The sequence below is a fragment of the Telopea speciosissima genome, chromosome 1 (genome assembly GCF_018873765.1).
Source record: "Telopea speciosissima isolate NSW1024214 ecotype Mountain lineage chromosome 1, Tspe_v1, whole genome shotgun sequence".
Taxonomy (NCBI): Eukaryota; Viridiplantae; Streptophyta; class Magnoliopsida; order Proteales; family Proteaceae; genus Telopea; species Telopea speciosissima.
Window position 1 is genome coordinate 16,213,393 of NC_057916.1, and position 13,085 is coordinate 16,226,477.

The 13,085-nt window shown below is 38.6% G+C and overlaps 1 protein-coding gene across 1 annotated transcript; it reads right to left on the reverse strand.

The window, feature by feature from the left end:
• Positions 1-1,432: 1,432 nt before the first annotated feature.
• LOC122663518 (mRNA turnover protein 4 homolog) lies at positions 1,433-8,750 on the reverse strand. Its single transcript, XM_043859160.1, has 7 exons — positions 8,617-8,750; positions 8,315-8,480; positions 8,100-8,190; positions 7,960-8,018; positions 7,028-7,088; positions 2,508-2,675; positions 1,433-1,792 (listed from the first exon to the last, which is right to left on the reverse strand). The coding sequence occupies exons 1-7, from the start codon at positions 8,642-8,644 to the stop codon at positions 1,679-1,681; spliced, it is 687 nt and encodes a 228-aa protein (XP_043715095.1). The 5' UTR covers positions 8,645-8,750; the 3' UTR covers positions 1,433-1,678.
• Between the last annotated feature and the right edge of the window lie 4,335 nt (positions 8,751-13,085).

Sequence of the window (13,085 nt, forward strand, 5' to 3'; positions counted from 1 at the left end):
AGAAATGATTGTATTAAAAACAAATTGGGAGTTGCACCAATCCAAGACAAGTTTCGTGAGAGCCACTTGAGGTAGTATGGTCATGTCCAACGAAGACCTATGGATGCACCGGTAAGGAAGAGTGACCAGATTTAGTTTGACGGAGCTAAAAGAGATAGGGGTAGGCCTAAGATGACTATTGGAGAAGTGGAAAGAAAAGATATGCATGCGGTAGGACTCAATCCTAGTATGACCGTAGATAGAGTTGTTTGGAGGACTAGGACCCATCTAGCCGACCCCTCGTAGGGGAATGTTCCTGGGATGCTGTTTTGACTTTTTTTTTCTTTACTTATTTTCTATTCTTCTCTCTTTTACTTCCTGTACTTCTTTTTACTTCTCTTATTTCTTTTACTATCATAACCTCTTCGGATTCATGTAGCCGACCCCATTTAGTTGAGATAAGCTTATGGTTGTTGTTGTTGTTGTTTCCTTCTTGCAGATAAAGTTTGGTACTTGAGAAGGGGGCAATTGAAGTTCTTTTCATTTAAAAAAAAAAACAAATAAGTTGGTTACTTCGCCAAATGTTTGGACAATAGACTAAAGTTTCTTTAAATTTCCATTGTTGGTCCACAACAAAGGGCATTTATTTCTAATCAGGCTATCTCGGACAACATTTATGTTGCTCATAAGATCTTGCATTCAATGTAGTCTAATTAGTGCAAAACTAGACTAAACTAGCTCTGCAACTTATAGACCTTATAAAGTCTATGATAGGATTGAATGGTCTTTTCTTGCGCAAATTCTTCAAAAATTGTGTTTTGCTCCAGATTCATTGGTATATTCAATGCTCTTGGGCTAGGCAAAGTCAGAATGTAAAATTACATTATGACCATCTTTAACCAATATTATTCTTTCTCTGGGCAGGCTGTTAATCACAACAAATCAGAAGTTCAGTCTCGGGGTCTACAGGTCTTCATAAGGTTTGGGATGATGGGAAATACCTCAAGACTTCCTACTGTTTTATCACTCGAAGAAAATCTCTTTTCAGAGTATCATTGACAGAGTTCAATCTAAGCTTTCTGGGTGAAAAAAAACACTTGTCTGCTGCAGAAGAGAGTTTTAATCAAATCTGTGTTTTCTTCAATTCCCATCTTTGCAATGTCCATGTTCCTCTGCCCATCGAATGTTTGTAAGATTTTTGACAAACTCATGCAAAACATTTGGGGGTATTAAGGATGTATCTTGGCTTAAATGGGAAAGCAGTGTACCAGCAAAATGTCAGGTGGCCTGGGGTTTCAAAACTAAAGGATGTTTTGTCTTGAGCTTCTTGCTAGAGTGCTGGAGAATGTTTCAAATGGGTAAACATGGGTGGCCCTCAAGATGCTACACAATCGAAGGTCAAACCCCAGGTTCAATGCTCAAAAATATCCATTCCGCTTATGGAGTACAAACATGAACAGAAAAAGGAAGTTTACCTCTCAGCCTGAATAAATTACAAAACCGAAGTGCAAGGGCAAGCAAAAGCAGGAAAACAAAATTTCGACCAGATTCAACCTGGCACTCAACACCTCCCAACCGAAAAAAACACACTTCCAACATCTAACTTAGCTTGCTATTACTACCTATAACTATTCGTACAATACATGTGCATGAACACTCCCAGACGGTGCTTACATTCACATGAGCAATTCGGAGGGGCCTATGATGATTCACCTGCCGAAAGACACAGCCCTTCATAAAATTCAAAATCATCTGGGCTCCACCGGCAGATTAGATGAAGGCGAAAGGTTGCCATCTTAATCCCAAGCAGACGCTGCACATGAACAAGGATCAGACAAATCCAGAATAACTTGCACCACTATCAGCTCAAAAAGCTTCATTTACAGCAAAATTAAATCATCAGAAGTTGAACCCAAAAACACCAGGCTGGCACCGAAAGCCAAACATGACCAATCAAAGGGTCACCTATTGTGTTCCCCCAAACCCAAAAGAGAAGGCCTCAAAATGCCATCAGATTTATGCCAATCTTATTTCCACTCCTACTCCATTATGGATCAAACATAACGTTTCCTAAATGATCCACCAACTACATGCAGTAATACAACCCCTCCCCAAAATAAACCAGATCAAAAAACTTGGGGTGAACATGCCAAGCTGATACTGAGAGCTGGATAGGTACCTTTGCCCGTGCATCTTCTTTATCACAAGACAATGCTGTATGACTAAAGGGAAAAGAATGCCACGAGAGGCCTGATACTGAGGACTGGATACGTACCATGATTAGGGCTTGTGTTCTTACAATATGGATGACCTCATTAATGTGTAAAATAGAGACCCATAACATTTATCATAGAGAAACGACAGCACCATAAAACAAGATAACATGGATAGATGTTGTCCAACCAAGGGGGGAGATCCTGAAATGACTCCCAGTAACAGCAACGGAATATTAATCAAGCACATGGGCGATTACCTAGTATATCAAAAAATAATTAAAATAGTTGCAGTAGAGTTGTAAGATAACAAACCAGTATGCGAGCTGCCTCAGGTGACAACGGGTTTCCCCCTTCACATACAGCAAAGTCAGAGACAAGCTCTACCACACCTTTGTTCAATCGAACAGGCATCCCTTGCTTGCGTAAAAATGGCTCCATCTCATGTGTGAACTGATCTAAAGGCCCTTCTTTCAGCTCCACCTAATAAAATAAACACACATAAATGCAACTACAAAGCATCGCATACAAGAGAAATGTGCAAAAAAATAATGAAAAAATCAAAAAATTCTCAATTTACAACAAATTACAGTAGAATACATACATTAATGCCTGCAAGCATCACAAAGGTAGAAAAATGGAAAATAAAGGAGTTGCGGTGGAGAAAAAGAAAAAATAGGAGCAGCACATCACATTGGACCCCTCAAAACTTTAGACTTGACTAGCATTCCTGGTATGCATTTGTAAAACCAAATTTCCCTAATGATGTGAGGCAGTCTCCAAGCCCCAGAACTAATTTCAGGTCCCAAGGATTTGCTAATGTCATGCATTCTTGTTATTTTGTTTGCAGGCACCATCAACTTATACAATGTGATAAAACAAGGGAGCTGAAAGTCCTTCACAAACCTCAACTGACATAAAAAGTCAGGAACCTTAACTTAGTTGAAGTCTGCCAGTAGAGCATAAAAGAAAAGATAGAATAATTCTTCCACTGTGGCCACACAACACACCTCATACCTCTAAAGAATAGGTATTCAGTGCTAAACGTCAGTCAAAAGTTCACTCACATATCAAAGTCATGCTGTAATTGTGCCTTGAGGAGTCAGGGATTCATTGTCTTCAAACATTCTCCTTATCTATATTCCCAAATCCCAATAATCCCAAAGAATGGCATGCAACAACTACTTCCAGAAAAGCTCCACAATTGAAAAAGATAAGCACTCCTTTCTGAAATAAAATAGGTGATAAAATAAAAAGGGAACTACCAAGACAAGCCCATCACATTTAAGTAATGAACCAAATTGAATATACTTGCAATTTCCTTGAAGGATCAACACAAGGGTAAAATGGGTAGGCTTCCTTCACCATATCTAAAAGGTATTTTAGGAGAATTGCAAGAATTCAAAACATAAGGCATATCTTAGCTTTTCTATTCAGCCCATCCCTCCCCCCCCCCCCCCTTTCGCAAGGGGAATTAGAAGGTTAAAGGGGAAAGGAGGAACAAGAAAAAAATCTGATCCATGTTTTATATAGCAACTGCAGTAATTTTAACTTTTTTGTCTGTGGGCCCACACAACGAGCCCTGTTGGTGTACTTTTCAGCTGGCTTGTAAGGTTATCTTGGTAAAAAACTGCTTACTCTTGTTCACAGAATGACAATTTAATCACCGCTCACATAAGCCTACGTTCCTAACAGAGCATGCGCTAATTGAAGCACCAAGTGGAAACCAGCTGTGATATCACTGGCAACTTCAATAGGCCTTATTTCTATTAGTTTCCTCTTTTGCCCCTAGAATTCCCATTATGACCAATGGGTCTCATTTTTTGGTTATATGACAGTAGTAAGTACCACCAGAGTTAAAAGTTCTCTCTCTCAAAACAGTTAATTTTATCCAAATTCTTCCTCTCTTTTTTTAAGTGTGTGTGTGTGTATGTGTGCAATTTAAGCTTTATATTGAGCCTCAACAGGTAGCAGAGGATGAGTTTGGATTTGTCCTGGTAATTTACTTTGAGTCACAATCTAATAAATACGTTCATTTTAGTCCTACTACAAGTTGTCCGTTTATGTGTCTATGTGAATGCAGGGGTTTTACCTACATGTTTAGGCTAATGAATGAAGGATTTTATTTCAGATCAACTGAATATCTGGACAAGAGGATTCATGGTTGTGAATTAGATTTCTTCAGCCTCTAGGTGGATTTCTAAAGTTCATCCCTCCAACAACCCCCTCCCCAAAAAAAGAAACTTTATTTTATCTTGAGACTGCATGTGACCATTTCTTCAACTGCATAAAACTGTCATTTCATAAATAAAGTAGAATTGGAAGGTTGTCACTGCCAACCATCTGAAATTTTCTTGTTTAGAGAGATCCACACTTCATACAACAAGACAAAGAATAAACCCCAACAGTACATGCACCTTTATTACTCGAGCTTTACCTGAAACCTAACAGCTAAGGACCCCACAGCCCAGAGGTTTTCTCTTACATCCATACCCTGTTTTTCAAAAGGAGAACACCACCAGCAGCTTAGCCACACAAGCACAAACAATTTTGTTTCAAACACCCCCCAACACACAATACCGTGTTTATTCTATTCCTTCAAGTTTCATCAAATTCCAAAATTTGAAACCTCATTTTTCTTTAATTTCTCCAATGGAACCCATCAACCCCCCCCCCCTTTTTTTGGGTGTGTGTGGGAGGGGGTAGTTTGTGTTTGAAACAAAATTGTCATCAACCAGCACGAATTCAGATAGCCCATCGAGCCAGCATATTTGGGTCCATATTCTGATAAAATGTAAGCCCACATATCAAGTTCTATACTGTCATCGACCAGCAGGAATATTTGGACAGATTTGTGGGCCCATAGGGCCCTTGCATGGAGATGTTTAGAGGATCTTGGTGCTGTTGCGTGCAGCATATCATGGAGTAGATGGGCTGCTGATTTGCGAGGGATATCTTCTAGAATATTTGAGCTGTCAAAATGCCTTGAGAAGATTTTATTTAGTTGCTATTTTTGTTTAGTTTCTAATTTGTCTGCTTAGTCATTGACCAAGTTAGATTTTATCTAGTTTCTACTTTGAATTTCTATTTTCATGTAACTTCTATTTAATTTCTATTTTGTAATTCTATCCAATAGCCAAGGGGATTTTCCATTTTTGTATCAAGGCAATTCATAAATAAAGGAGGAGGTATTCTCTAGCCTAACGATTTTGACAGAAACCCTTTGTGCATTGTGCATGTAAGTGAGAGACTTCCACGCTGTGAGAGGCAGACTAGGGGAGATGCCTATGTGAAGACTGGTCGGATACCATTCTTCAAGTTGGTGGGAGACCAAAAAATACTTCTACTTCTCTTTTTTTTTCTTCTTTTCTTTTTCTCTCATTACCTCTTTCAATTTACAGAAACTTCCAGCAGCCTGCGATTCCAGAAATCTTCACAATTCTGGCTTCAGATTGGACCTATTATATCAGCCTTTCTAACCAAGGGATTGGGCTCATACTTTGATAGATTTTTCCCCTTCAAGGAAACTCCAGTCGAACTAAATGTGCAGTCCATCTGATAGGAGAATCTCTAGCTTGCAATCTATTAACTATCTATTTTGTGATCTTGCCTAGTTACTAAATTCTGTCCATATCAGTTTCTGTATATTCAACCGTTGATTCATTATGATTCTTGGAGCAAAGGTTCTGTAGGCTACTAAAAATACTCGACCAGCCTTCCTGCCACATCAGATTGCTAGATATCGAGTTGTTTAAGTTTTCTCAATTCTGTTCTGTTTTCTAGCATCTTCTTAATCCATTGCTACAATGTCCTGTAGATTAGTTCCATGAATCTGTCCTACTAGGTTTGTGGAACACATCAGGGGAGGGTGTTAATAACCAGCAGTCTTAATTTCAATTCAAGAATCTTTCTTTGAACCCTGGCAACTATCACAAGCCCAACTAAGTTAATATAAAAAAATTTTCTTATGTGGGAGAATACATCCTAAATCATCCCTACTCTTCATTCAAGTAATTTAGTCACCAAAGAGTAAGAATATATAACCCACCCACCCAACCCCTTTGAATCATTTTGCACATTTTGATTGATCAGGACAGTTCCCATGCAAAATGGAGAAAGAAGAGAAATAATATCTTGAAACGAAGGCCAGCAGGTTCAGAAAATTAAGAGGAGAGGTCTTTAATGTTCAGGAAAGGCCAGCAGGTTCTAGTTTGAAAAATCTAAATCCTAAAACTCTCCCTGGAATTAGATGTAAACACATCTTTAACTTCTCAAGAATACGAGGCCATGAGGAATCCTTTTTTTTCAAATCTTGCAAACACTGAGACTCACATGCATGCATTTTTTTCCAAACAGCTAACATCCCTGCATCCCCCAGTCCAATCATAAGGGTTTGCAAATTTGTCAGATAGAAAAAGTTAGCAGCTTCTTTCTTCTTTCTTATTGATCAGGAAAAATCACATCTGATGATAATTGGAGCTTCACTGAAAGTGGAGGTAAAAAAAAAAGGATGCTTGTCAATCGTACACCTTGGATTTATAAAAAAAATGGGGGGGGTGTTCCTAGAATATTAATAAAGTTGAGCAAATCTCTACACGCAGTGACTGGGTTAATGGAATATCATGTAAGGTAACCCTGATACAGACAGATTCTTGAAAAATTATAGATGAAAGAACATAATATGCTTCACCCCCCCCCCCCCTGATAACAATTTTCCCATATTATAATGTGTTCCAATCAGCTCCTTTGAGGGGCCTAATGAAGTAAACAAATTAGCTCTTCAGACCTCAACTATCTACCAAAAGACAAATTAGAAATAATTGGCTCTCACAAACCTTTTCTGTAGCTGAGCTTCCTGTCCTTGCAAAGTCATATTCCTCATATTCTTCAAACAGTCTGCAAAAAGACATTAAGGGGGGGGGAAGTAAGATGAAAGAAATGAACCAAAACATCCATAGGAGAAGTGGAGAACAAAATCTGAACACACTCTAGAGAACAAGAGATCTATTATATATTTATTCCATGCTATAATATAAAAGAAGAACACTTTAGAAAATGAAAATGGCAGTTGCATACAGATTTACAAGATTCAACTCTTCGTGGAGTACACCATCTATCAAGATTCACTAGCCAGAAGACAGTAGGACTACATAACTACATTACCTTGGGTCTATGACCAGTGCGAAATCCAAGGGTTGAATATCAGACATCATCAAAGACAGTAAAACCCTACAACAGACCTTCTAGCTTTTCAACACTAGATTTCTCACAACCAAGGAGGAAAAGAAGATAGAGGAATAAGAAATTATGCACGCCTTCTCAGCCACATTCAACTGTTTAACTTATGATTTTATATTATATAACTAATGTATCCTGAAAACCTCCAATAACTAACCAAGATATGGAATAAGGAATGATGCCCCACGTTCTGACCTGCATCCATGTGTTTAACTTGAGATTTGATTGGAAGTTTTACAAACAAATGTATCCTTACAAGTTAAAACTTCGACCGCCTATAACACGTGTATGGCTTTTCACTGGAGGTTTCCTAATCAACCACTTTCATGCATCTGGCCAACAAAAAGATCATGTTTATTAATGAAGGTCAAGGGCCCTGGGGGTTTTGGTGTAAGGCTGATGTCATTCCAGACTAGAATCATACATTTCTTTAATCTAATCAACCAAAAACTTTAAACACCTGAAATTCAGGTATATCATCAAACACTGGCATTTTCTATGTAATTTAAAATGACTGTTGAAGGGATACCTTTGGACCTCTTCTTTTGGCAAATTAGTAAGATAAAGCCCAGTATCTCCACACAAAAGCTGAGAAGGAAATCAAGAAACTTTCTCAGTACCAAAAAAGAAAATGACAGAAAAAACTCCAACATAGGAGAGAATGTCTACCTTAGAGACTTTGTGAATGCTAGGTCTTATTTCATCAGCAACAGATCTGCCTAAAGAGACCTGCATCACTTTGTTCGATCCAAGGAAAAACCTGCCATAACGACATCATACCAGATAGATTTCAAGCAAAGGGAAGTAAGGGCAGACAGCAAGAACAGCCTTTCTTCGGAAAGCAAGCGGACAGTAGACATCCTTGAAAAAGTGTGAAATTTTACCTGCTACTAGACTTGAGCTGCTCCCTAAATTCCTTGAACTTTTGATTCCTCATATTCTCGAAAGAAAAAACATAAATAGAGTTGTAACTGTCTACCGCCTGTCTTATTGAATTCACGATTGATTCTTTATGGTTCCTCCCCTTCTTCGTAGTCTTCGATAACGTCACTGCAATTCGCAAAACAAATCAAACACTAAAACTATAAGACTTTGCATCATGCGAGCTCAAACTGAAATGTACAGAGTAATCATGAACAAATGTAAACTTGAAACTTGAGCAAAAAGCAAGAATTAGAAGCCTCACCTGGTCTATTACGCTTCGATTTAGGCATCCTTGAGTTTGAGAAGGGGAAGAGCGCGTTGTGGCGGCTCCTCTGCTTCTCGCTACTGGAGTCCTAAAACCCTCCTGTGTTGGATGAAAACCCGTCTGACTTGATTTTAGATCCTAGGGATAAATATACCGGTCGAGCCGTCCAACGAAGCCGTGCAATTGGCAAACCGGAGATGGAGCTTAGTGCTTCTTTTCTATATGAAACAGGCTTTGAGTTCCGTTGGATTAGTGCAAGAAATCATTTCGGTAAAATGGACGGTGTGGGTTTTAAGTATGAAGATTTCAAAAAAATGAAGAAAAGACTGAGTACTCAAACTACGGAAAAGGCGGGGTATGCCGCCAAAGTGTCTAGCATGTGTCATCCTCTCTCATGCTTCTTTAGAAAACACCTTTCTATCCTTCAGTGTCTAGCCGTGTGATTGGTGTATGTCATTAGCTTATTGAAAGCAAGCAACATGCCCAACCCTCTACCGTTACCCTAAAATAAATTGAGGAAGTATTACTTGAATACCCACATCTAATGTTCAAAGTAGCTATAACATCCAAAATTAATGCACATATTACACAAGTCATTATAAGTTTTAAGACATATCATTCAATATAATCTAAAATATATCATCCAACAATACTTCCAAATTCATACACAGTAGCAAAAGAACATGTCCAAAGTCCTATTGAGTAATATTACTTGGCTACGATGTTGTTCATTATTATCAATTTGACTAAGACACTACCAGAGTGGTGTATGTTCAATTGGAGTTGGGAGTCATCGCCTTAGAAACTTGTTTCAACATATGCATCAATTTGTTGCTCGATGTTGGGAACACTGCATTGAGCCTGAGTCGAAGATGAAATTTTGAGAAATGCATACATTCAAGTTGGCTTTATGTCGATGAAAGGATCAAGTCAACCAGAGTTTGAAAGAGGGACATATGGTCAATTAAGTAAATGTGTTCAACAAGTCATTAGTCTTGAAAAGGGGGGGAAGCTAGAACGTGTTTTAAACGCATGCTTAAAACAGATTGTTAGTCATTTGCCTTGTTTTTTCGTATTATTGAAAAACAAACGGTAAAACACGTTTAAAACTATAAAAAATGAATATGCTTTTAAACACGTTTTTTTTGCTAACAATGGGCTTCTTATCGTTAGTTCATTACACAATAACACCAAAAACTTTTATGTATTTTTAAGGAAAAGTGTCTCTGAAGACCCAACAGTCGACACAGTTATCTATCTCCTCTTGGGGAAATGTGGTCCCACAAATGTATACGCTTGTAGCCAAGTGCCTAGATCTTCAGGGAGTCTGCCTTTTCCCAATTCCTGCTTTCATCAAGGAACTTGCAGGCAGGTCAACTCAGTAGCTCTTGAGAAAGGCTGACTTTTGTGTTATTTTGCACATCATTATAAGATATTTATATATCTATATTCTTATGTGACATATGACATATGTTTTGTAGCTTGTAAAATTGATTGATTGGTATTACTGTTTTTGCTTTACTGGATTAGTGGACCTGTTTTGTGGATAATCAGTTGGATGAGCCACTTTATAGTCCTTGACATGACCGCAATATCATGATCCACTATGTGGTCATGTGTGCATTGGTGAATTTTATGGGTTTGAGGGGTGCAAGTCAAAATTGTTAGACTATGGAAGACATGAGGCCTAATATCTTGATGGTCAATATATATAAGGTTTGTAAAGTCCTCTCCCACGAAAATAATTTGTGTACGTTAAGTGTTGGTCTTAATGACTAATCACTAATATTCCATTGCCAGTGACTTGACAATTATAAAAATGCATGCATACCTACAAACTATAACTTTGAAAGGATTTATCGTAAAAAGTGTTGCAAAATGTGTTTTATATTTATTTTAATAAATAAAAATGGGCTAGAGATCGTTGCTCAATCACGTAACCCTTGTACTAGCATTGGGCCAATGAGAGCACGCACAAGGACATCACACATGGATGGGATTTATTTTGCGGAGGGCGAGGTGGTAATTCGAGTGCTCCTATGTCTCAGCGCAAGCTCCTTGTGACCAGACAACATTCTTTTTTCTTTAAAAATATTATACATTTCCCCTCATTGCAAAACCATTGTTAATATTTGTTTTATGATTAAGGCAGTTATATATTTTTTTTGGAAAATTACACCCTCCTCTTCATGTTTTAAAAAAATTACACCCATACCCCCTAAGGTTGACGATGTTAGTTGGATGTTACTTGTGAAAGTAAAACACCATTTTACCCTTAACCAAAACATCCCAAATCAAAAGACCATTTTACCCTTTTGTTCATCTTCAACCCTAACCCTCCTCTTCTTGTCCCCCTCTCTCTACCCTCCAATCCTCCCCCCTCGTTCCCCTTCTCTTCTTAAATCCCTTCGTTTAATAACCCAACCCTCCAAAGACACCTACATCCCCCTTTGTCATCTATCTCATCCATTGTCACTGTCGACTTCGGTTTCCAACCCAATGCCAACATGGATTCGACTCCTCTACTTTCAAAGCCGGTACTTCCATCTTACTTCTGTGTGATACTAAGGCGCCATGTGGACTGACAATGATCTAATGGTCCTGAATTAAAATTTCAAATTAAAGTAGCAAACCAAGTGGATTGGAACTGAACCACCTTAAACCAAAAACAAAACCCGCAAGACCGGCTCAAAATTTTAGAACCAAAACCATTACACTCTCACTGAGGGATAGGGTTTCAAATTGATTTGAAATCCCAAAACTCCCAAATCCAGCCCCTTCTTTGAAATTATTCCTTCAAGTTCTGCAACTAGTTCTCCTTCCTTCTCCCTAAAAAAACCATTCCTTCAAGCTCTGCAACTATCGTTTCCAAGCAGGAACCAAATCTGTGAACCAGGTTTGAAACCTCTATCAATCTTAGTCGCTAACATTCAGAGATTCAAGTTGTAAAAGTCGGACGACGATGATTTTCGATTACTAGATCTTTTCTCAGACCTAAATCTCATTCAGTTTCATACCATACATACCTGTGTCTATATATGAGTATCATTTGGATTTAAAAACTCCCAATAAGTCCCAACTTTTGGAAATGCTTGGTTGACATGATGAGATTTTCTTAAGAGTTGATACGTTCAAATATAGACACCTAACTTCTACGTTTGGTTGGATTTGAAACCCAGATAAAAAAGTGACAAAATGCAAAAATTTCTTCTCTCCTTGAATCCCCTTCAAGTGCTTGGTTTTGACGAACATTAAGGATATCGTAATGGTGGTTTTTATGTCTTGTGTGATCTACATGTCTCTCGAGTTGAACTCTAGGAAGGTCATGTTGTGGGAAGTTGGAGTCTCTTTAATAAAATTGAAGGGTAAATTTTGCCGTAGGCCACTAACATTTGGTGGATTATTAGCTCCCATAGTTCATCGTTTGAGTTGTTTGCAGAAGAAGTCCATCATTTCATAAATTTTTTACCGGATATCATGGCCACAGAAGGATGTACAAGCTTTTGGAAAAGAAGATTCTCAAAGACCCTGCCGAGGGTAACTTAATTACTACCATTTTGATTGAGCAGACCGCAAATCTCTGTTGGATGGTTGCTCTTTCCGTTGTGATTCCGGCAGATTGGCTGGAAGAAGAGGAGAAGGGAGCGATGGATGAAGAAGGGGTTGGATTTGGGAATTTGGGGATTTCAAATCGATTTGAAACCCTATCCCTTAGTGAGAGTGTAATGGGTTTGGTTCTGTAATTTTGAACCGGCTGGGCAGGTTTTGTTTTTGGTTTAAGGTGGTTCAGTCCCAATCCAATTGGTTTCCTATTTTAATTTGAAATTTTAATTCAGACCATTAGATCATTGTCAGTCCACATGGCGCCCTAATATCACACGGAAATACGATGGAAATACCAGCTTTGAAAGTAGAGGAGTCGAATCCATGCAAACATTACTCCCTTACTCAACAACATACTTCAAATGCCTTGGTGCCCATGTGAAGAATTCTTGTTTTTCTTCCTCTGTCCAATTCACCTCCACCTTACAACGGTCACATTGACAAGTGAACCCATAATCGTCCAACAACCTCCTCTGCCTGTCCCCATAGATCCACTTCACTGGGAAACAGCTCAAACAAATCTCCTGCCCGTTCCAGAATGATATGAATAGCTATCACTATAATGTACCTATTTCGATCTCTGACACTATCCACGTAATCAAACCTACAAACATTTGGAAGATAGTCATGGTTGAAGAAGAAGCATTGGGGTAGATGTCATAAGCTCTCATTGTTCTCTCCTTGTCTTTATCAAATGGTTGCATCAAACCAATGGCGTTTTGCTTGTCCATAGCGAGCAGAGCAGTGGTAAGCTTCGGAGTAAAGCCAACAAAACTATGAGGAGGCAAGAGAGATGCGATGAAATCGTGGAGGACAAGGGTTTCAACATTTTGGGTCGTAGGGGATTCACCTTGAAGTAGTAG